The following is a 23482-nucleotide window of genomic DNA, read 5'->3' on the forward strand; positions in this document are numbered from 1 at the left end:
GAGTGGTTGCAGAGACCATGCCACCTCCACTTGTCCATAGTCACCAGTTTCCCTGTCCCTTACTGAACACATGGGAGCTGTCACCACCTGCTGCTTCTCTGTCCCACTCTCACAGCCTCCTCCAGACACTCAGATCCTGAGGGGTAGCCACCAAGGCAGGCTGTGAGGAGGTGTGGGCTATGGGAGACAGTATGGGAGGAGAGTGTGGGGGTGCCTGGAGGCAAGGAGTGGTTGAAGCCCGCTGAATCCGTCATTCGGGTAAGCAGGAGATGTAAGCCAATATGGCTGGAATTTTAAATAAAACAATCTGCTTTTATACCTGAATGATGGACTGTAACTCCTGTATTTTAGTCTTCATCATCTCATTTTCCCGCTCCAGCTCCAGAACCTGTTCCTTTTTGGGTCGGTTTTCAATATCATTTTTCAGCTTCAAAGACTGGTTCCTCTCCAGCTTGCATTCCTCTTCTACTTTGTTCAAGTGATGCTTCAGCTGGTCAATCTAGAGCAGCCAGGGCGCAGTGAAAAAGAGGAAGAGAAAGGAAAGAAGTCCTAGCTCTGATATTTACTGTTCTGAAAACACTCTCACTTTCAGGTGAAAACGTACTGTCATAGGTGGAAAAAGTAGCTTACACTGTGAATGCTAACAGGCAGCAGCTAATTAGGTGTATGCGCGTGTGTGTTGAATGTCCGTAATTGAACTGCTGAACTCTCCAGCAGCAGCCTGCTGTTTGCTAGCTACAACTGGTATGGGCTGGTTGTAAATTTTGGTAACATCTGGATTAAAAAAAAGCAGCACATCCTCAATCCTCCAAAAAATAAAAGATACGAAACAGAACTAACATTTAGGAGGCTACCACACATTGTGCTCTTGCACACAGATTATTTGAATGGAGGAAAGTAAGGGCTTTGAGTTCTAGATGGAAAAGAGAGGATCCCAAAAAGAAAAAATAATTTCAGGCAAAAGGGGGCTTGGGAAGAAGGTGGTGATGATTGTGGCTGGAGGGAAAATTTGAATGGAGGAACATCCTGGGGATCAGAGAGATGCACAGAGATACAGGCCAGGGGATACGCAGGGATCTTGGCCAGTAATGTCTGCAACTGGCGGCTGTGAGCAGCTGCACAGCATGAAGCGGTGTGACCTTCTGCCCAGCCCTCCTGTCCAGCAGCGATCTTCCTGCAGGGAAGGGAGGCTGAGCCCAGGGGAATGCAGTGCCGAGGTGGCAGAGTGAGCAAATGACTGTGTGAAAAGAAGTGGAGCAAAATATCTGATATCATTGGTTCAGAAATAAACCCCAGTATCCAGATCCACTATGGGTAGTTGTTTACTCCATCTCATCTGTGACACACACATTTTACAGCACTTGAAGCATTTCTGTCTCCTAAATGGCCTCCAGCTGTTCCAGTGCTCTATGTGAGACTTTTTGAATAAACCACCAGCAGCTGTAGTGCAAACCTGGATAACTGCCCCAAGGTATTACGGAGCCTGGAAAGCTAACATTATGGTTTTAGCAAACAATTATGTTTTTAAAGTTTTGTTTTGATGTATCTTATGCTCTGTTAATCCATTACAAGTATGTAAATTATCTGTCATTAATACACATCACTGCAGTTGGCATTTCTCTACAGTGATGCCTCTAATCATCTGAATAAGCAAAGCAAATGAGAGCTCTACACCTTTTACTGTCAGAGAAGGTCTCATTTTGCCAGAAACCACTGGCATCTTCCATTGGTGCTCCTGATGAAAGCAGCCCAGAGCATTTCTCTCACCTCTAACTGGAGGTCTCGGCTCCTTATCACAGCCATGCTCTTCTCGTCGCTCAGCTGGGCATATCTCATGGCCAGGTTGTAGTTCTCATCTTTCACCTTGACCAGCTCGTCATTGTAGTTGTTCCTCTCCTCCTTCATCTTGTTGTATCTCTCCTGGAAGGTCAGCAGCTCTATCTTGTTCAGTTTAAGCTGCTTTCGCTCATCCTCCAACTGTCGGGACTTAGCCAAGAGTTCACAGCGCTGCACATCTTTTGTCTTTACTTGCTGCTGAAGCTTAATGATCTCATTCATTAGGAAATGGGTAAGGCCTTCATGTCCCTCCTCCACTGAAAATGTTTGAACAGCTTATCAATGTCTAATGAAGTAACTTTATGCTAAGTAGGGTCAGCAGAACTGGGTAAGAAACAAATGTCCCAGAATATGTACAGAAGTGCAGAATATGCACTAATACATATACATTTGTATATCTAACTGGCAGCAGTACAAATATTACACAGCACGCTATTACCAGAATCACAATATATGTGCATACAGCTTGTCTGGATAGAATATGAAGCCTTTACATTTGTCTTGTTTCAGCTGAGCTGAGAGGCCTGTTGAAATAGCACAAACTTTGTAAAATAAATCTGTACAAGTGCAATTAATCTCAATGCTTCAAATTTGCTGTACATGTATAGGTCATCAGTGTGGTTTAGTCCACCGTTCCAATGCTGCTTCTCTTGAGATTTCTTGTAATGCCTATCTTTCAATTTGAAGCTCTTCAGCTTCATTCAGACAACTGAGATGTTCCTCTTCTTTATACATTACCTGTCGCTGGCACGTTTTGCATTGAAGGGGACTGAAAAACTGCAGAATGCTGCTACAAGATTAGCTTTTTTTTTCTCCATTTCTTGCCTGAAAAATCAAACCCAGTCTTCAAGATAGTCTTTACTTCAACAGGCTCCTTTGGGATTGATTCTACTCACCAACAATAGTGGAAAATCTCCGTGTAGGTTCTTTCCCTGTCACCAGTTTGTAGAGTTCTGGGTAGTAAAACTCGAGGCTTTCTAAGAAAACTACATAGCCCCTTTGGCCCTTGGTGTGGAGAATGTCCAGCAGTCGGCCTAAGTACAGAGAACAGAGAGAGAGAGAGGTGACATTCCAGCACTATGAGCAGCGTAAGCAAGTGCTCTACCCCTGAAGTCAAATCTGCTTAAGGTTCGTCTCTGCCACAGCAACGCACTGTGGAAAATCTGGCTGATTAATTGAGTTCAGCTGAACTCATAAAGTAATGCCACGTATTCTTTATGTTTGTGCTGATCATTATTCTGAAGGAGTGCAGGCAAATTGGTCTCTGGAACAGAAATTTCAAAAGACGCGTTATTCAGTGCAGCCTTTACCAGGCAGTGCTGAAACACTGGGATGGCAGACCCTTCAGTGACAAATCATGAAGCACGGCAAGACAGCTGAAAACCTATTCTTGGAATGGCAGTGGCTGCTGCTTGTGTTAACTGAAATACTTGCCAGGCCTTTGATGGGAATATGAACCCCATGAGCCCAGCACTGGGAAGAGTCATTTTTATCAAAATAGCAGCCGCAGATTCCCCCCTTTACATTGAATCTCCTCTAAATGAGATACAGGGTTTCCATTTGATAATCTGTGATTTGATACAGGCTCCCTCCTGGCTCAGCAAAATAATACTATTCAGATAGGGGTGCAGATGTAGCCTATCATGAAATCGTTACCTGCTCGGTTGATTTTGGAGGGCAGCATAAGTGAGTTAAGCACCTCATCCTCATCTTGCTCATCGATTACTTTGCACTGCCGTAAGTAGGGGGTCAGTTTGGCTGGATTGATGTACCGGCTCAGCATGTGCCGGTTGCATTCTACGTTCTCCCACAAAGCTTCCTCCTCATCTTTCAGTGTCTCCAGGCAGTCATCCATCTCTGGCTCTCCTCCTTAACAAGGGAAACAGTTGGCAAATGAACATCAAATAGGACAGTTTCTATCCTGTTACCTTTTGTGCTTCCATGTCACATAGGATGAGCTTAGAATCACTTCTGACTAATGCTGAATTTGCCCTATATTGAAACTGTTTGAACTGAAGTGCAGCCTGTCCACAGCTCATCTGGAAAGTGACAGTTCAGAGAAACGCTATCTTGAGCCTATGAACTATTGCATATTGCTCTCCAGTGATGAATCTGTAGCTCAGCTAACTCCATGAAGGTCTCTACAAGGTAGAGAATCCCTCTTCATAATAGAAGCAATAGTAAAGGACACGGTGCAATGCAAGAAAGGGTACAAACATGCAGAGCTCAGAGCAAAGAAAAAAGAAATAAAAAATAACTTGCTGCAGGCAACTAAGGCTTTTGTTCTCACCTCCTTCGTTCCTCTCAGCTGTACCAGTTTGAACCTGCATTTTAACCTGCATATATGTGATGAGCCAATGCATGTAAATGGCTGCACCACAAGAATAGTTAACTCCTAAGCAAGCTGGTAGGTATGTCTGCCTTCTGCGCTGTGTACGGATTGACTGATGTGTGGACATCGAGGCAAGTACCTGGCAGTTAGGAATCTGCCTTTCTCCACATGAGCGAATAAGTATGAGCATTATATTTCTGAAGTCTGGAAATGTTCTTGACTCATGCAAATACTATCATATGATTTCTGAGTGCTTGCTAAGCAATTTCCTGCCAAGTCCTAATTTGCAACCACCTCATTAGAAAAGGTTACAAGGCAGGCAACAACGAGGTGAGAAAACTTGTACTATAGTTAAGAGTAAAGAAACTTTGCAAAAATCTTCCTGTCTTAATTCTGTAATAGATGTTAACCTTTGAAACAAGTCTTACTTTTGCACTCTAGCTCTCAAGATCTTGTCATCCAGGTAGCGCAAGGAAGATAAGCTTCGATTTCAAGAGTTATTTACCCCATCAGAGACCTTGGCATAAGAAAAATGTGTAGTTCTTAGGTCATATGAGATGAGAGCTGGACTTTATGAGCCTTTGCTGGTAATCAGTAACTAAAGACCTCAAAAGCAACACAGACCAGGAGAGTTCTCTCCATTGCATTGCAATTTCCTCAACTTCCAACTTTAGGAACTGTAATGCAGCCTGTGTTACACTGAACATTGCTGGGCAAAACCAGCTATGAACCTGTATAGCCAGGGGCTGTTAACTCCTCCTTTTGGTTTGCTAAATAATGTGTTCGTCAGTGTTCTGTCATAATGAAATACAGAATAGTCCTACAAAAATATGTGCTCTTTGCTTGATGCTTTCAAAGGCCTTCCCAAATTGTCCAAAATCTTTGGCTGGGTTTCAGTCTCTATGAGAAAAGTTTGGGTAGGTTCGTCGTACTCTGGACAGGCTAGGGGAGTACTGCCAGGGGTTTTGTTCATCTCCTGTACTCCAGTAGCTTTCCCAGAGTTCTTTTCTTTGTAGTTTCACATCTTAGGAACCACTTATTTAGCATTTGCCCTGCTGCTTGCATGCAGACATCATTACTCCAATGACTGCTATTAAATGGGTCGGGAGAGACAACAGTCGTCAGAGGGCAAGGAAGACCAAGTCTGCTCAGTGGGATCGAGAACCATGGGGGCATGACTGTAGGTATGGGAAATCTCTCTGATCTTATGAATTCCTCACAAACTGGATGAAATTCTTGTCAAATGCCAGTATTTACGTGTGGTGAAGAAGAGACTGCGGTAATGAACAGTATAAAGGCAAAACAATAGAGGAAGGTATATAAAGTAGGTAGCAGTGGGAGGAATGCTAAAGGTGAAATAGCTTCATCTGAAGTACACATACATTCTCATGAACCTTACTCTCCATTCTGAAAATAGCTGTATTTCACTTCAGAGGTGAATTCAACAAACACTACATAATTGGAGAAGCTGAACTTCTGGGAGTAGAAGGCAGTAAAGCAGAAGGTCACACAGAACCTTTAGTCATCTTGCAGCCACAGCTATCTATTGCATCAAATAAAGGTGTGTTGCAGCCCCTTTAATTTTGGGGAGCATACCAGGAAGCTCACAGATGGACCTCAGAACCCAAAAGAAGCACTTTACCAAATTTCATAAAATGCAAGACATCTTGTAATCTGCTGCAGAACCGAACCAGAAATTATTACACACTGTCAGCAGTTCCCTCAGGACGTTCGTAAGGGATTTCTCCACTAAATGATTTAAAGAAGAGTTTACTCATCAGCGTAATTCTCAACAAGAATACATCTTTTCATCTGACATTAAAAATACCTTCATCAGATAGTCCCTCGTGTATGGGCATAATACATCCATACTGGTTTTTTGGGGACATAATGTTTAATGGGAAAGTAGTAAGTATATTGCCTGAGTGGCTAAGAATTTTGAAAGGAGATATCTGGTACCAAACTCCTGTTAAACACAGTCTATGATCAGGAGCAAGGCCTTAGGAACAACATCTAATGCAGTGGTCCTTCACTGCCACGTAGGAATTTCAGAATCCTCCTTTTGCTTTCTTTGGATTTCCACCTTGGAAATGCCGTACCAGAAGCACAGCTAAGCTGTGTCCTGACGCAGTGTCTCAGGGATCACTGCTGTGTCGTGGGGAGCACTCCTCTCTTTCCTAGAGCTTGTGGTGTTGCCTCTGTTGGGTTTCTTTGGCCAGACTGGTCTAAGAGTTTAACCCCCCACGTGACTCCACTGCCTTGCGGAGCTGTTCCAGAGATAGTAGCAACAGACCGCAGATATTAGTACAGCACCCTTCTGAGTGAGCAAATATGTCTTTGATTTAGTATTTAATATAATTAGGAAATAAAATGCTTGTGATTGGTTGAAATTTTGTTGTGCTGGTCAAAAAACAGATGTGACAACTGAAACTCAGTGGGAAGCCAATAAAGGTATTGTATTAGTGGCTTTCATTTTAAAGGATTTTCAGCAGCAAGCACATGCATTTTCTAGTTATTTAAAAGGCCTTATTCCCTGTTTCTGTCCTTCCTTCCTGTGGATGACACTGCAGAAAAGTTTTCGCTTATAAAATTAAAAATGACAGATTTAAAATATTTTCAAATGTGTAATCACTTATTTAATCTGATCTTTATTCCCATTATCTAGTTTCTGATCCCAACACTTCTGGAGTTGTAACCTAACACATTCAGAAGTTGTGATATGTCATAGAAATACTACGACGCCCATTACAAATCACAGGTGTGAAGTCCCAGACTTGGGCTGACGTTAACAGACATTAACCAAAAAGAAGTAAGAATCACCACGGCAGTTAAAAAATTGCTCTCCTGCTGCTCCTTTCAGCAGTTAGTATACAAATCAGCTTTTAACTGCAGGAGATAGTAATCCAGTAATAATCTTAGCTAGTCCCATCTATTTCAAAGGCCTCTGTAGATGCAGACAAATAAAAAGAGAGAATCCCTTTTTTCATTAAAAGAAACACTGTACTCCCCTCATCTCCTTTTCTCTCTCAGGGACTATCCTTCTCCTGGCTGTCACACACAAATGAATCTTTCTATGTGTTTGCTATTTTTTTTGTTATATTTTTCAACTGAACAGATCACCTTGCCGTTAAATCTGTTCTCTGTTCTCACTCAGACTCCACACTTTCATATGTCAGTGACACTCTCCACTGATCAAGGGAATAAAGCCTGCAGGCTTCAGAACCAGGGGTTCTATAGAGCGCTCATCATCAGGTCACATCTAAAGCTTCATTTTTTTGTGATTCATTTCATGATGGTGCAGAAATTAAACCTTCAGCCATTTAATTATTTGCATCCCCTTGCTCTGAATTCTTGTTAGCCTGTCGATACTGAGAAATCGCCATGTAACAGACTGCAAATGCAGGCTTCAGCTAGGTTTTCTGATTTCTTGATACCCTTTTTGTGAAATAGGAAAAAATGGTGCTTTCCTCATGCTGAGAAGCAAGAGGAAGTTTATTTTGGAAGCAGTGATCTATTTTAATGTTTTGGACTTCTGCATTTGTCACAGATGTTCACAGACTGGGAGTATTTAAAAAGAAACCACAACACACAAAATGTTTGTGCAAATTACAAGTTAATAAGAACGGAAGTTTATGTTAAATACTAAATACGTGTATATAAACCAGGAAAGGATTACATATACATTATCACACTTTAAAACAAAAATAAAGATGAAAATAGCACTTTAAAACTGCATATATAATTATCCTCAAGATTTTGAGGGCATTGTATTACATCTGCTTTCTGTGCATTTCTCTATATTTCATGGGGCAATAACTTTTCTCCCTCGAGTCTGAATAGCACCTCACATGGTGAAGTATAACAACAGGATGATTTTCTCAAAAGCTGCTTGTATGGATATATACAGATTTATAAAGTCAAAGAACCACAAAACCACAATGGGATTTAGAGCTATTTTTAATTTTAGAGGAAAGACACAGTTTAAAGTGCGATAAGGAAATTATATTCCTTTGCTTAAGGACAGGAGAGCTCTACTTGCACTCCTGGCTTTCTGAAACGCTGAATGCCAGCAGTTTCCAATTATGTTGGCTGCACTGCTGGGTGTTCTGTGGTATTGAGAACCACTTTCAAAAGGCTTACACATTGAATAAGAAGAATAAAATTGCTTACCTATACGTGCAATTTTTTTCCATAAAGGTGCTTAAATCTGGTCTCCCAAAGGAGAGGATACAGAGTTCTCATCTGCCTGTAAGAATTTGCTCTTTATATTCATTCTTTCTACCTCAGTGTCCCCACCTGAAAACAAGGCCGGTAAGAAGCATTTGTATGACAAGGTAGGACTTGTTAACTAGTGACTGCAAAGTACTTGGAACCACCAAGACGGGAAAGCCCTAGAAAAACATTTATAATTAGTGCAGTTTCATTACTTCAGATTTTCAGGCCTTAGAATACTTTCTGAAGCCAGCAGCACTGCTGGATGGACTGGGCTGTATTTCTGTTTTAGGTCACGCTGGCTGTATATAGAAAGAGCCATTTGTATATATCAGAACCCCCTCTTTATATAAAAGATTCAACCAGCTTACTGAAAGCCACAGTTTCAACAAAATATAAAAGAAAAATATAGAATAAGAGATACCAAAGTAATAGAAGAGCAGGAAGCTTTAAACACAAAATAGGATTATTTTTGCACAGAAGTATTCTGTTCAATTTCACGGATTCAATCTTCCTGTTACACACAACCTACAACCCCTCCCCCCCCCCCCCCCCCCCCTCCTAAAACACTAGCAGACTTGCAAGGCTTCCATGAGGTAAAGCTAGAGCTCCAGTGATGCCAGATCATACCCATAGTCATAAATACTGCTCCCATTTTCTGAACAGAAGAGGGACGGAAGCAACCAAAATGAACTCCCTAACTGGTTCAAAGAGTTCTGGAGGCATATTCATCTTCCTTGTACAAGCAGAAGAGAGAAAGAAAATTCCCCTCATTTTCATAACTATTAGCTCAACAATGAGAAAAAGGAATGAAGAATTCTATCACATTACTCTTACTCAGTATCTCTGCTCTAGGAAAAGAGAAAGCAACAGAATGAATCAGAGATTTGTCTCTCTCTAATCACTATTTCTGTCCTAACAGAAGAGGGCCAGAAGAATTAATACGCTAGGAACTCTCTTTAATTATCTCTTCCTTTGCCTTTATTTACTCTCCTATAAACGGATCCATATAAAACTCCATCTCAGAAAAAAAGAAAGGGTAACGCATACATAAAGCATGGATCAATTATCAGTATTGTTAGTCAGTACACCCAACGGTTTGCTTAGCATCACCTAAACCAGAAAACATTGTATGCAAAGGTACGCAAGTTTTTCAATATTGCAGGATAATATTGCTTAAGAGCTGAACATTCCTTGCACTGAATACTACACTTAGCACTGTTAGCTTTTATCTGCTTTTGAAATCACATATGAAATTCTATTAAATACTTATCACTTTCTGGAGGAAAAAACTATTTACACATTAAGAATATTGTTTTGACCAATGAAATATGGTTGCAAACGACCTCAATCAGTGCAGTAATACCTATTAGGATCCTGTAATGATGTTTCATAAAAGGCCGAGGTCTGTGCTTTCCCTTTTTGCACTCCATCTAGTGAGACTATCTAGTCTACACCTTCTGTAAGTCTGCCAGCTTTAGAACTTAAGAGTTCTTATCATCTTATCACACAGGAAGGAAATAACTTGTTTTGTCTCAATAGCAAACCAACAGCAGACTGTGCTGCCTCGAACATGCAATGTCCAATCAGATTTGGTTGGAGAACATATATTACCAATAATAAACAAAGAAAATCTAAAAATCCTCCTCTACAAATAGATTAAATTATGTTTTGATGACTGTCATTTTTCTACACACCACTATTTTCTACATAGAGTGAAGATGCTTCTAGCTTCGTCAGTAACATACCATCTAAACACTACTGACAGAGAAGCAAATTTAGAAGGTGAATTAATCTCACCAATTTGAATTAGGCATCTAGTTTAACTTTGAAATCTAGTTCCTCTCTAGCAAATGGAACATGGTCTGCTCAACGCTTCATTCCACCATTTTATACTTCTACCTTAGAACGCCTCCTAAAGATGGGTGTCTAGCCACTACTAGTCGCTTAGCTTCCCTCTAGGGTCAATGGGGAGAGATCTGCCCCTTCAGATGGCAACATCTACACTGGTGATTAGATGGCTATTATTCTGTTTGTCCATATTGTTTAAGAATCTGATAGCCAGATTTCAGAAACTGTTACTACTACTATTACTAAATGATAATACATGTGAAAATAAGTGAGAAATGGAAGAGGTGAGCAATTAGAGATGGAGGAAAAAAACTGACGAGGAGAGAGAGAGAGAGAGGGAGATGAGATTTGGGGGATGAAAAATGGTGAGGTCAAGGGAAAAGGAAACATAAAAAAAGGAAAAAAAGTTACAGAAAGGGGAGCTCAACAAAATCAAAGTGAAGAACAGAAGTGAGGTAGACATGAGAACAAGAAAGGCCCTAGTAAAAGCAAAGGGAAGGAATGTGGGGTGTAAAGCAAATGAAGGGATAGATAGGGAAGGCCTTGCCACAGATCCTGCCACATTAGAAATTAGTGTTAGTTCTCAGCGTGCAAATCAAGATAATGGCACAATAATTTAAATAAATAATTTACCACAGGAATTTAGTGCATCTATTTTAAAGGATTTGCAAAGTAGCAGTGGAGAGCTGAAAGCCTGACATTTAATAAATGCTTTAATCTACACATTCTCCATCCTGTTACGCATGATGATGAGGACAACAGAAATCACTGTACTAGCGTAGTACAAATATGTTTAAATAGCTGGTCTTTTTTTCTCTCGAGTGCAGCATTAGCTACTGACATGAGCATTTCCTTTCAACTAATGTGTGCTAAAAGCCACGATCTAAAAAAAGAAGCTGTCATCCTCAGGCTGCTGAGGGCTCATGAGAATGCTGGTCCAACAAATGCTTCAGAAGTTATTACCAGGTCCCAGGTTAATTTTTTCTTGAGACTGACTCATTCTGGTTTTACAATTGATAATGAGATTCTCACTCAGGAGGAGGAGGCACAACCAGGGGCAAGCGTATAGTCCTGTGTGATTAGGAGGAGTCTGAATTAAAAATTAAAGTTGCCCAAACATGCAAATGGATTTGTTGACCATAGGTTAGGGCCCAGTAAATGCGTGCTCACATTACCAAACTCAGCACATTCCTTGGTACGGAGAGCCAATGTTTGTAAGGGATTTGCATAGATTCAGCTACATAAAAACCTGCTAAGGACAAAGATTCATTAGCTGAGACACACATATGAAACTCATAACCCTTGCGCAGGTAGCCTGGATCTCATTGGTGTTACCAACACCTCACTTCGATTAATACTATGAGTCACATAAAATGAAAAGAGAAAGAAGTGTAGCTGTGTCACATAAAAATGGTACTTGGTCCGTTTATTTTAAAAATTGAAACTTTCTACAGACTGTTATGTTACTTGAGTTTAAAAAATTACAGAAAACAGAGAAAAACATCTTCCATGCAATCAGGTGATGATCCTTTGTAGGTGATACTCTCATCTCCAAACAAAGGACAATGCAGAACACATCAGATGGGAGAACTGCACTCTAGTTTACCCATCTCCAAATTCAGCAACAACTGACAGTAAATGTGTAGGCCGCTCTTACAACAGAAAAAGTTATACTCCAGTCTTGAATACTGTCAGATAATCTCACTCTAATTCACCACAGTCCAAGAAAGTTGGAAAATAATATTTCATATAGCAGGCTTTATGACATGGCAGGAAAATAAAACAGAACCCTACCTTAAGAATCCTACGGTTAGTCAAAACACACAAAATACAAAGAATGAACATATAAGAAGGCAGCTGTCATAACCCTCATATCGATATCAACCTTAACAAACAATACTACTCCAAACACACGAAAAATAAGCCACAGGCAAACTGTTTACTGCATTATAACAGCAGCATGCATTGATTGGCATGAGAACACAGTACAGCTAAGTCCCTCACACACTATGCAGAAGTATATTAGCTCCCCACCTAGCTCTGTGAAGACATATTCATTCACCTTTAGCTCTTAAATGCTGACAATATGTTCTGTTGGATCAAACACTGTCCAGTCTCCCAAGGGTGATGACTGCTACGATTCACATATACGTTTTGTTCATTGTATATGAACACACAACTTCACACAGATAGAATAGATATCTATACCTTCTTCCATTTCGTGACCTCTTTGCAGCTATTACTTTAAAATAGACTCTAATTCTAAAGAACAGACTGCTGTTTTGCAAGTTCAACTGGGGCTTGAAGAATGATATATGTGCTTTATGTAACAAATCCCTGTTGTCTTTCCACCTCAAAGCCACTGGAAGAAGTAAGCCTCACTCCTAGTCACAGACTGCCATAGTCCTTGATGTCACACTCAGTGACAAAATCCTTCTTGTAAGCTTGCTTAAAGCTGCATGAACGACTCGGGCAGCAGAGCACAAAACACAAGGAAGACAACTGGATGCCATCTGACAAGAAAAAGTCTGCAATAGATCACAAGCAGCCTGGCTTAGGAAGGACAAAACCTCACCAGGAATCAGAAGGAGCTTGCTGTTTTACTGCTGGAAATTAGAATTCTCCTTTCACATGCAAGTGGTTGTACTGGTCTTATGAACAGATTTTTTCCCACTTATGCTTTCTGGTCACCTCTTCTCGCTCTGTGTCCTCTCTCTTCTTGCACCAGTGTTGCGGGACTGCGTCACATGGCTCCGGAAACATACACCCACCATCCTCTCTCTAACTTACTGTCTATATATAGCAGAGAGAAAGGTGCTGGGGGCTGCCTTACTTCCCTTTTCTTCTGAACAGAGGTTATGAGTAACTTTCAAATATGAGCCCATTGCAGAGGAAAGCCTCAGAGGAAGTGTTCTCATAGCCACGGAGAGCTGTGTGCTCCAGCTGGAGCAGGAAGGACCTGAGGAATCTCTCAAACAGGTCCGCCTTTCCTGCAGGTAATACAGCCGGGTTTCATTAACAATCCTGTCACCAAAGAAGCCTCGCTGTAAGGCCTGAAATGAAGAGTAGGAAAGGAAACTCTGCAAAACAGAGACAATTCACTTAAGGGCTCCTTTAAGTCATTTCTATAGCAATAGAAAGCAAAAATTTGCTGATTCTTTACTCAACAGGAATGTACTTTATTGCTGTAAGTGGTAACCTCTCTATGAGCTTATCTTACTGTCTTGGGGATAAGATAATACCAAACACTTGGAAATTCTTTATTTCCTACCTTCAAAGCATTGCAAGGAGGAATTAAGCATCTTCCATTGCTTTCTCCATAACTAGATCCATTGCTCTGATGATATGGAATAAAATGCTGTAAAGCTTTCGTGTGGAAAATTTATCCCAGAAGAAAAAACTAACCATTGGAAAAGACCAAACTCTGGTCTCATCAGGAAACTCTGACCAGTTCATTTCATGGTTAACATGTATTTTTTTAAAAGACCAAAGAAACGAAGTACTAAAATAGCAAGAGACCTGACTATCCATCTTCACCTGGATGTGGTTCTTGAGAGTGAGTAAACATAAGGAGAAGTATGAGAATTTTATTGAATTCTCTGCTGACTGTGGAAATAGATATTTGTGAAAACAGCAAGTGTAAAGCAATGCCAGAATTACACTCCATCTGTAAGGATCCCAGTCTTTAAGCACAGGCAGCTGCTGTTAAAACAGCATCTACAAACAATATTACAAAAGCAAGATTTGCAGGTTTATACGCACCCAAATCCTGATCTTTAGGAGAGGGTGGTAACCAACTAAAAATCAGTGGAAGTTTTGTTTTATTGTCCTAACTTATGCCCTGAAGCATAATGATTCCTTATGTGCTGTCTCCATTAATTGTACCTCGCAACATCAAGTGTCACAAGCTAAGAACACAAGCATTTGCAGAATGTGCAAAAAAGCCTTTGTTTTAAATGCAGTGTTGTATTTGTGTATGAAGTAAGGTTACGTGCAATATGAGCTCTAGGAAATGGCTCCCACACCTGAGGATTGATTTCCCCAATTTCTTGTTCCTACTCAAGGGCACAACTCATAATTAGGGTCAGATTTTCAGAGTGCGTAGGTGGCATTTAGGCATCAAAATAAATGGCCAGATTTTTGCAAGACTTGCCTCAGAGTGTGGGATAAGATAGCGTTATGAATCACAGAGTTGCTGAGTGTTAAGGACTTTTAAAAATCAGGTCTTTCTTTCACGCTTAAATTGAAGCTGAGCTCTTTCAAAAATCTTTTTGCAACAAGCATTCTTCAAACTCTAAGTGTTTGAAAAATGGGCCTTTAAAGCTTTGCGAGGTGCTAATTTTTACATGAATAGGGAACTGCTCTATAGAGCACCTATAAATCTTGCTGGCAGCCGTATTTAAGTAGTTCTGATTCTTCAGTATTGTATAAACTCTCCACTAGTACACATTCCATAGAAAAGAGGGCAGATGTGTGTCAACGTTTACCTGTGTTAATTCTAACCCTTCTGGATCCATGAAATAAATATTTTGCTAGCTACAAGGTGGTGGTAAGCACTGCTGATGCATCAATCTCTTCAGCATCTTGTCTCTGACTACAACTGAGATTTTAAGAACTGGATGAAATTTTAAGCTTTGAAGCCTCTGAGACATAAGAAAAGAAGAATTCCTTCTACATGACTAACAATATTTCTGTCTATGAGGAACAAAAACAAAATTATTTTTCTTATGCCCAAAATTCAATACAGTGTAGAAACTATATGAATTTTTAGATTAGACTCTCCTTCCACCATTATTTGCTCTATTTATCTTTTTTTTTCAAAGCCGGTAAGTTCAGCCTTGCAGAATCTATACTGCTGACTCAGCTAACTGAGCCAAAACTCATAAAAATCTATTTAAAAAAGGTCCAATGATTTTATTTTCTAATCGTAAATATGAAATTTAATTAGCATCTCATTGCTAATGAAGTCACCGCAGAAGACAAGACTGAGGAATTAGGCACAGGGATGGAACGTGAAGCGTAAAACAAAACAACTGTTATGCAGGAGCCAGTTTAACTCCTGCTTTCCTCCACTCAAGTTTCAAATCTTTTAAGAACTGTGTGCTGTGTTCAGAGGTTTCCTTCTTTGATGGCAAAGCCCTTCTATCTTCTACAGCAGTAATGACTCTAGCATGATATAGCATCACGCAAAATACAAAATAACAATAGGTAAGGTTCACACTGGATTAGAAACAGAAGCAAGACAGAGCAAGTTGAATCTGAATTCAAAGTCCTATTTTGTCATAAGCTACCCAGGGCCGTAAGTGTTTCAAATCCTATAAAAGCAATACACTCATCAACTGAAAAAAGAACTCGTATTATTCTCCAGGGTGCTGCAAACATCAGAAAGATTAAAGGAAATTTTTTTAAAGGAAGCATATGGAGAATTTTAAAAGCCTCTTTAAAATAGGAAATGTGTCCAGCCTTTTCATTGTTAGCATTCCTAGAAGGTATGTCCTAGGCTGACCTCAGCACTGATGTTGGTGTTACTGGGTGAAACTCCCCTACTGTGAGCTACCCCCGCCACCTTCCCTCTGGAGTTGAGTGGACAGGAGCTGTGGATCTGTCTTTGCCCCACCACGCCTGTACGGGAGGGCTACACCAGTACATCTCCCTTCACAGCAGCGCAGACGCTGCCTGAGCAAAGGCAGGGACAGTTCTTCTGCAATTGCTCCACGAGGTGCCTCAGTGAGGGAGCACAAAATACAGAACATCACAGAAGAGAGGACTGTGAGAAGTGAGCAAGTACCGTGGGAGAGCTCTGCAAGGGCTGATGAACTACAGTAACCACAAAACTGTACTTTCTCCTTATTCTCACACTGAAATTGTTCATAGCAAGTTAGTTGTGGGAGGAAGTATCTACGGGACCTGTCCTGAGAGCAAGTAATTATTAATTATTCCTGAATTACTAGAAAAGCTTCTGGAGTAACTGTCATAAAAAGGGCTTTATTAGTGCTGTTCTGGTTAGGGGTGGGAAGCTTTCTAATTCTTGTACACTCCCTGATGTGACTTGGAAGCTTGAAACATCCAAGAACATGGTTGCAGCTCTATAAAAGCTTACTGCTTTGCAATGCTACACAACCAGCACGTCTCCATTATCAATAATGGAAAGCAGAAGGTATACATCAAGCAATGTTCTGTGTAGTAGGGCAGGAGCAATCTGGGGACAGTGAAGCTTTCTTGGATGCTGTCACACCAATTTTCTCTTGAGGTTCTCATAACACTTTAAAAGTACTGTTCGGTTTTCAGGGCAGCTGCCAATGAGTACAGCAGTATTTTCATACCAGCTGTAAGGTTTAGCAGAGTAAGTAAATGATACTCAGATATCCACATTGCCGAGACCAAGGGCACAGTCTACAGGTTCTGATGATCAACTGTCCTGCCATACCTAGAGCATCTCCCTCCATCTCTCATCTGAAAGTCTCCCAGTGACAGTCTGTGTTCTGAAGGAAACCAACAAGAGGCCTCTTCAGACACAGTTCATTTTCTATGCTCTGTCTGCACTTTCCTCCTGGCATACAGCAGGAAAAATGTTGGCTCTGAGAAAGAAGTATGGAAGGAGAACCGCATGCCTTATTTTGCCATCCTGACCCTTTATCTCCTCTAGAATTAGCCCTTTCTGTCCTAGTGTCCCTGCTGCTTGGAAGTAAGGAAGCTGTAAAGAAAGACGACTGGTATTTCACTTTCCCAGCATTTATGTTCTTTGTCTTTGAAAATATATTTAATATATTAAAAAAAATGGTAAAAAATTGCAAAAAGATCCCAATTTACCTATGTCCTGCTTTCAAAAGTGCAAGTTACATTCACTTGCAACAGCAAACAGCCACAACCCTGAGATGTTATTGCCAAGACTGACTTGGAAAACACTGGACATTTTATTAGCAGCTGGGGTGATGTGGTGAACGGTAGAGGTGAGGTGGGCTGAGTAAGAACTACCAACTTTCTTCAAACGACTGATATGCACAGTCCTGGTATCTTCAGTGGAGTGGTGATGTCAGTCTCTGTAAATCAGACTTATCCCAGTTCAAATTTCTGGAGTAATTCTTCGATTTCTTTCTAATATTTATGGTGTCACTCACCCTAGCAAGGAAAAAAAGGAATTGAACTTTCTCACTCCACAGTTTGAGGATCTGAAATGGATAATTCTGGTAACGCATATTTTTAAAGAATAAAGCAAGTTTAAAGCAATAACCCTATGCTCCTTTTGGATTCTTATATGCAAACTTCTACCACTTCGCCAAAAATGTTGTCATTCCTTTTCAGGACAGCATGGTCCAGCTGGTAGCTCATAACCATCCAACCATCTGAAGGCATCTACTCAACTCGCTACGTTTTTCTCTGGAGGAAATAAGGCTTGCTGGTTTGGGCAGCAGAGAGCTGCATGTCTCCTCTTGGGCTTGTGTAAGGCCAAATTCACGGCAGAACAAATTTCTGGTCTGAGACTATGAAGCTCACTGCCTCTACCTGAGTGGCAGAGGAAGGTGGGAAGTAACCTACTTCTAGATGTGTGGAGCATAACACAGAATGCCAGGATGTGGCCTTGCACAGTACACAGAGCCTGATGCTCTGATCCAGCTCTTTACAACGGCTCTACATGCAGGACCAGAGGATCAGTTTTGGACCACATAGTCTGAAACACAGCACAGCAACCTGAATGACCTGTACCACTAGAGCCAGCTGGATGTATTAAGTATTCTCCACAAGAGGAAAGAAAAGAAGCGGAAAAATCTCCAAGATAAAAATATGACTTTTTCAATGAGGACTAAAAACCTTGCTAAAGCAAAGTGGCCTATCCCTGCCTTCCCTCCGAGTTCTTATTTTTTTTTAATTGCTGTGCTTGATGCATTGCTTCATTTCCATTAGGATCAGTCACAAACCGGAGGCGACAGATACATTCAGTTCTAAAGTACGCTGTATAGAGAGAAGTTTGCTAGATATCTTCACTCACCTGATGAAACTACCCTATATGGGATGGTGATCAGAATCGGAGAGGAAGAGGAAAGGAGATATTGAACACGACAAGTCAGACAAGTCAGACAGACGTGTTAGACTGAAGGTAGAGAGGACTCGGGATGTCCTGTGAGGACCAAAATAACAACAAACCACCCTCTGCCTTTTCTTGTGTTCTTTCCTCACAGGAGTTGAATGTTCAAATTATCTTTATTGTTCTAGTCCCTTCGGGCAGAGACTGTACTTAGATGTATGCTGATGGCATTAGCTATTTAATAGGTTTGCATGCAGTATTTCTAATAGTATCCTGCTCAAATGGCTTTGCATTTACGCGCTGTTATCATGTTATAACAACGCAATTGCAGTGAGTTTGCATTTTCCTGCATTGCAGAAAGTTCTACAGCGTACAGGAGCTTGCAATTAAATTCACAGCTTTCAAAATGCCATTCAAATTCCGACCATTTCTTCTCAGACCTAGCATTTTCCAATTGTTCTTTGCAGGTGAGAAAGTTCAGTCCTTCCTGATACTCACACAGCTTCTGAAGTAACTATCGAGCCAGACACTGCTGTCCCAGGTGTGCAACCCTAGTCGCTCAGCAGTTCAGTGAAAGTGTTGCTGTCAATCGCATTTAATCCAGCAAAACTGCCTGGATACTGCTCTCACTATGGATACGAGCAAGTCACAAACCCACAGTTTCATAGTGTAACACTCCATATGAAAATGCCAAGTATCACTTTTCCTTCAGATCACAGACTTGCAAATTAAAAGAAAAAAATGATTCAGTGTTTCCAGCCTTACAGGAAATATAATACTCCTTCACTTTTTTCTAAACAACTAAAGCAGAAGAAAAACACACTCTTTTCTGTCCTAACACAAAAGTTTAAATAGTTTTTGTTTCATACTGCATTGATATCTTTCATGGCATAAATTAAAAAAAAAATGAGAGAATAAAAGACAGAAGGAAATTAAACCTTCTACAATAAAACATATTAGTCTTGGGTCTTTCTGAAAAATATGTAACTGGAAATACAGGAAAATGCTACTGGAAGGATCAAACACACCTGAAGTCATCTTAAAGAATTAAATATTGAGACTTATTCGGACTTGTTTTGGCAGGAACTGTGAAGGAAGACTAGCAGTGTAGTAGCAAAGAGCAGTCTTGTCTTAAGCTTGGATTTTTTTTACCAGGAGAAAAATCAGCTCAGCAATAGTAAAGAGGGTGTAAAATCTTGTGGAATTTTGTATTTTCAGTTAGTAAGTCATTATAGAAATTAGTTTGATGATCTCACTAACTACATCATCATAAAGTATGAAAAACATATGGAATGGCAACTACCTTGATGTGGCGCTCAGGGACACAGTGTCGTGTTGGACCCGGCAGTGCTGGGTTAACAGTTGGACTCAATGACCTTAAGGGTCTTTTCCAACCTCAATGATTCTGTGATTCAGACAAAACTCAGAAGCAACGACTCAGGCAGCAGCTGCTGGACAGACACTGTGGCTGGGCTGCACCAGCAGACTTGGGAGAGGATCCATGCAAAATTGCAACCAGGGAGGAACCGTTCTTTCAAACACGGACTTCACTCAACAGACCAGTTTGGTCAGTGGGTGGTATAGGTCACTGGTATTTTAATTGAGATGTTAAAAGCCAAAAGCCTTCAAATGATCTTATAAATGTGACAATCTTTCAGTTCATGATCAATGAGAAAAGATTCAGTTGCCAGTTGCACTGCAGTTTAGAAGTGAAGTGTGTTTGGTGTAATCTTTAGAAAAAAAGTTGAAGCAACCTTCGGGTGCTTTCCCAGTTTGCTCAGGGTTCCCAGTTCACAGAGGGGAGCATTTGAAACGTTTCTTTATTGGCATTTTAAACCCTGGAGGAACTGACTTCTGTGCTCAAATATATTAAATGTGTGTAACAACCTATTAAGCATACTCATACTGATTTCAAGTATGGGCACAGCTAGATTAGAAATGTTTATACACATATAGAGCTGTAAAAACTGAAGTGGAAACAATCCATTAACTGCTAATGATAACCATATATGTACTGCTAGCATACAGCTTTTTCTGCATTCAAATGGAAAAAAAATCCTTATCCCATTTTAAACAGAAAACTTATGTTAAATTCACTCTTCAGTGCCTCAATTACAACCTGAGGAAGATTTGTCAGCAAAGAACCAGCACTGGAGACCAATGGGAATCCGTTCACTGGTTACACGGAGGCTGCGTTCCTCCCTGAACTACAAAACCCAGGGCTGACTATCAGACTTGGGCAAATTAGAAGTGTCTGTGTAAGGCCAAACTGGCCTCAGGGACCAGAACAAACATATCCATTAATACTACACAATGTTACTTTACACAGACAAATTCACTGAGTCAACAATTACGACAAATAATATCACATACACAGCTGTATATGCATTTATCCTCCTGACAAAACCAGAATGTTATAGCAGTTTGTTTGACATTTCTGATAGATTTCCAGTGAGATTTGACAAATTTCTCTTTTCTCTTGAGTTGCTAAACAGATTCACTGAAGTAGACAGCATTAGAAAGTAACGCCCCATGCAGCACTGGAGATAAAACAGCTTTTGCGGGACTAACATAACAGGAATATTCCTTCACTACACATTCAGCAAGGACAGCAGACAATGCAAAACACATTGCCAGCTTTTGGTGCTATTAGTAACATGCTTTTATGAGCTGTGAAAGGAAACCCTCTGTGTTTGCCTTTTGTATAAAAAAGTACAAAGGCCTTACTCACTGGTAAAATGTTAAATGCACCCCCTGTAGATCGTTAAGCATGTGAATTCATGGTACTCGCAAAATACCACCATTCCTAGAGCCCAAATATTTAGCAGAAGATTATGGAGAGAGGTGTTCCAAATCAAAGTTCAGAGAAGACCTTTATGCTTAACTAAAGTCAGTATGAGAACCTCCAGCCAAGAAGTAATCCACTGCCCACAGCTGGGACACACCATGACTGGGTACGTGGCAGATGTGCTGTTTTGTCAAATTGTACTTGAAACAGACTGGCACTGTATTCTCCTTTTGCCTGAGAGGAGCAAAAGTGAGAGGGTAATATAGGGAGAGAACAGACTAAAGAAGTAGAGAGAAAGAAGCTTTTATCACTCGTTGGATGTGTGCCACGGAGACCAATTATATACATTTGACAGCAACCATTATAATTCCAGAGTCCTTGAACAAATCACAAGCAGAAAGGTTACCTTCCTGAAAATGTTCATTGCCATTAAATAACTGACCCAGACTAGAGGGTGAAAGCAGCACTTAAGAGAGAGTTTGGGGAAAGGGAGGAGATGGCGAATCTTATTACAGGTACACCTGAGAGAACCCCATCATTTGTTCTGCAAAAGGAATTGCAGATTTGCTGCAGATAGTGTATTCTCAGCAAAGTGGACAGTGTTCTGAGAATGCAAATCCTACAGAGAGCAGTGACAAAACAGCCAAGACAAAAATCATTTCTCATGGATATCAGTGGCAAAACTCGACTAAATTTTGCAAGGTTTATGGTTTTACCCTCCAGTCTGAAAGTCACAAGACCCAGTCCCGTATTCCTGTCCTTTTAAGTTTAGATTGCTATGGAGGCTACTTACAAAAAAAAGCTGCCATAGGTCAAATTCCACCATCAGTTACACAACCTTAATGACAATGACCACATCTAAGCAAAACGTTGGTATTTCATGACACATGCATTTCAATATCAAAGAGAGAGCTGATACATCTGCTAAAAAGTGGGTAGCTTGTTCTCTTCCAATAATATAGGCAGAATATTGGGAGAAATAAGGATCTCTATAAATTTCTTTGTATGTGCAACCATTCCATGTATCTGATTAAAAATTTCACCCACTAACAGTACCTAAACCAAGGTCATTTAGTAGATCACATTCAGATTTCTTCAGCATATCCCAGTTATTTGGGATGCATCCTTCTAGAGAAGGTTCAAATTGCCTTTAATTTTAACAGACACATGCAGTCAGACGGTTCTTTTTTCACCCATATTGAAAGATTATTTTTCTCTTAATTTGGAGTTAAATCTAGTTGGAAGTAACTATTCATGTAAGAACAGGGAGTCAAACATGTGGTTCTTTATTTCTGGTCTGGGGTTGGCCCTCACAATATAGCAATTTTCTGGGTAGGATGGAAAGTTTCCAGGCTCTTTCCAGCTGAGATTTCTCCTCTGCCAGACATATGAGTCAAGAAACTAGACACAAACACACCCACAAAAAGAATTTCTGTCTCCACGTCCCCTTGCAACTGTCACAACCCAGCTATGACAATGCCCATTTTTAATTCAACATCATGATGAAAAAGAAAAAGGAAGAGAAAGAGGGAGGGAGAGAAGAGGTGTTGTCTCAGCCAATTTATTTCTGGGAGACATCAAGGCCTTACAAAAAGAACCAGCAATTGGGGCACAGAATACTGAAAAAAACAAAGCACAAAATCATCATACAAGTTTTGCAGAATGACTAAAGGGAACTCAAATACTTTTCACATCACAAGATGAGTTGTAACAGAGCAAGGAGGAGTCATACTGGTCCTGTATCTTATTTTACTGTTCTAGGCTTGTGGACTTTTCACAAGATCCAAAAGACAAAGATATTTTAATGTACCTGCTTTTGTATTCAGCAGAGAATGCTTACAGCTCAAAGGCCACAGTTTGCTAGCTCTGAATCAGAAAGGATATATTATAATTGCAAACATAAAATTTAAGCTCCTTTCACTCATAAGGAGATGGACAATTTGAGAGACCAGGACAGATCGCTAAGAGAATTCTCCCACATAATAATTATCTTATTAATTCAGCTGAGTTTAATAAGTGATCCTTATTCAGTTCCCAAAAGCCCACATCAGAACATCCCTAGAAATAAATCTTCAGTCTCAATAGTCCTGCTTAAGAAGGAGAGGCTAAAAGGCTTCATCAAAGAAATGTACTTATTTGTTACATCTGGTTTGAGGCTTACAAACTTAAGCAAGGAAAAATACCAGATACTGTCCTTGGATGCAGTTTTAAGCCATGCCTGATCTTGGTGATTCACCAATATATCTGGCATAAAAGAAACAAGCTGTTTCCAGATCCTAGGAGCACAGTTACCCCCACTACAGCATTAGAGTTGAGAACCTCTACCTCTGAGATCTGGAATCACACAGGAATCAACAGGACAAAAACTAAACTAAAGTCAGACCAGAATTTCTGCTGTGGGGCAGGAAGTTTAAAACTTTTGAAGTTTAGAAAAAAGGCT

At 40.4% G+C, this 23482-nt stretch overlaps 1 protein-coding gene across 2 annotated transcripts in view; it reads right to left on the reverse strand.

Annotated features, from left to right (window-relative positions):
• Positions 1-23482, reverse strand: part of CARD11 (caspase recruitment domain family member 11) — a 46847-nt gene that overhangs the window by 21554 nt on the left and 1811 nt on the right. Inside the window, exons 2-6 of one of the 2 annotated variants that reach the window (XM_056334302.1) lie at positions 8339-8464; positions 3493-3705; positions 2733-2870; positions 1768-2093; positions 320-499 (exon numbers count right to left, since the gene is read on the reverse strand). In XM_056334302.1, the coding sequence (XP_056190277.1) occupies positions 320-499; positions 1768-2093; positions 2733-2870; positions 3493-3691 (843 nt within the window). In that variant the 5' untranslated portion in view covers positions 3692-3705; positions 8339-8464. The remainder of the gene's footprint in view (positions 1-319; positions 500-1767; positions 2094-2732; positions 2871-3492; positions 3706-8338; positions 8465-23482) is intronic. The other variant, XM_056334301.1, reaches the window with a different exon arrangement.

Source organism: Falco biarmicus, chromosome 4 (genome assembly GCF_023638135.1).
Source record: "Falco biarmicus isolate bFalBia1 chromosome 4, bFalBia1.pri, whole genome shotgun sequence".
Classification (NCBI taxonomy): Eukaryota; Metazoa; Chordata; class Aves; order Falconiformes; family Falconidae; genus Falco; species Falco biarmicus.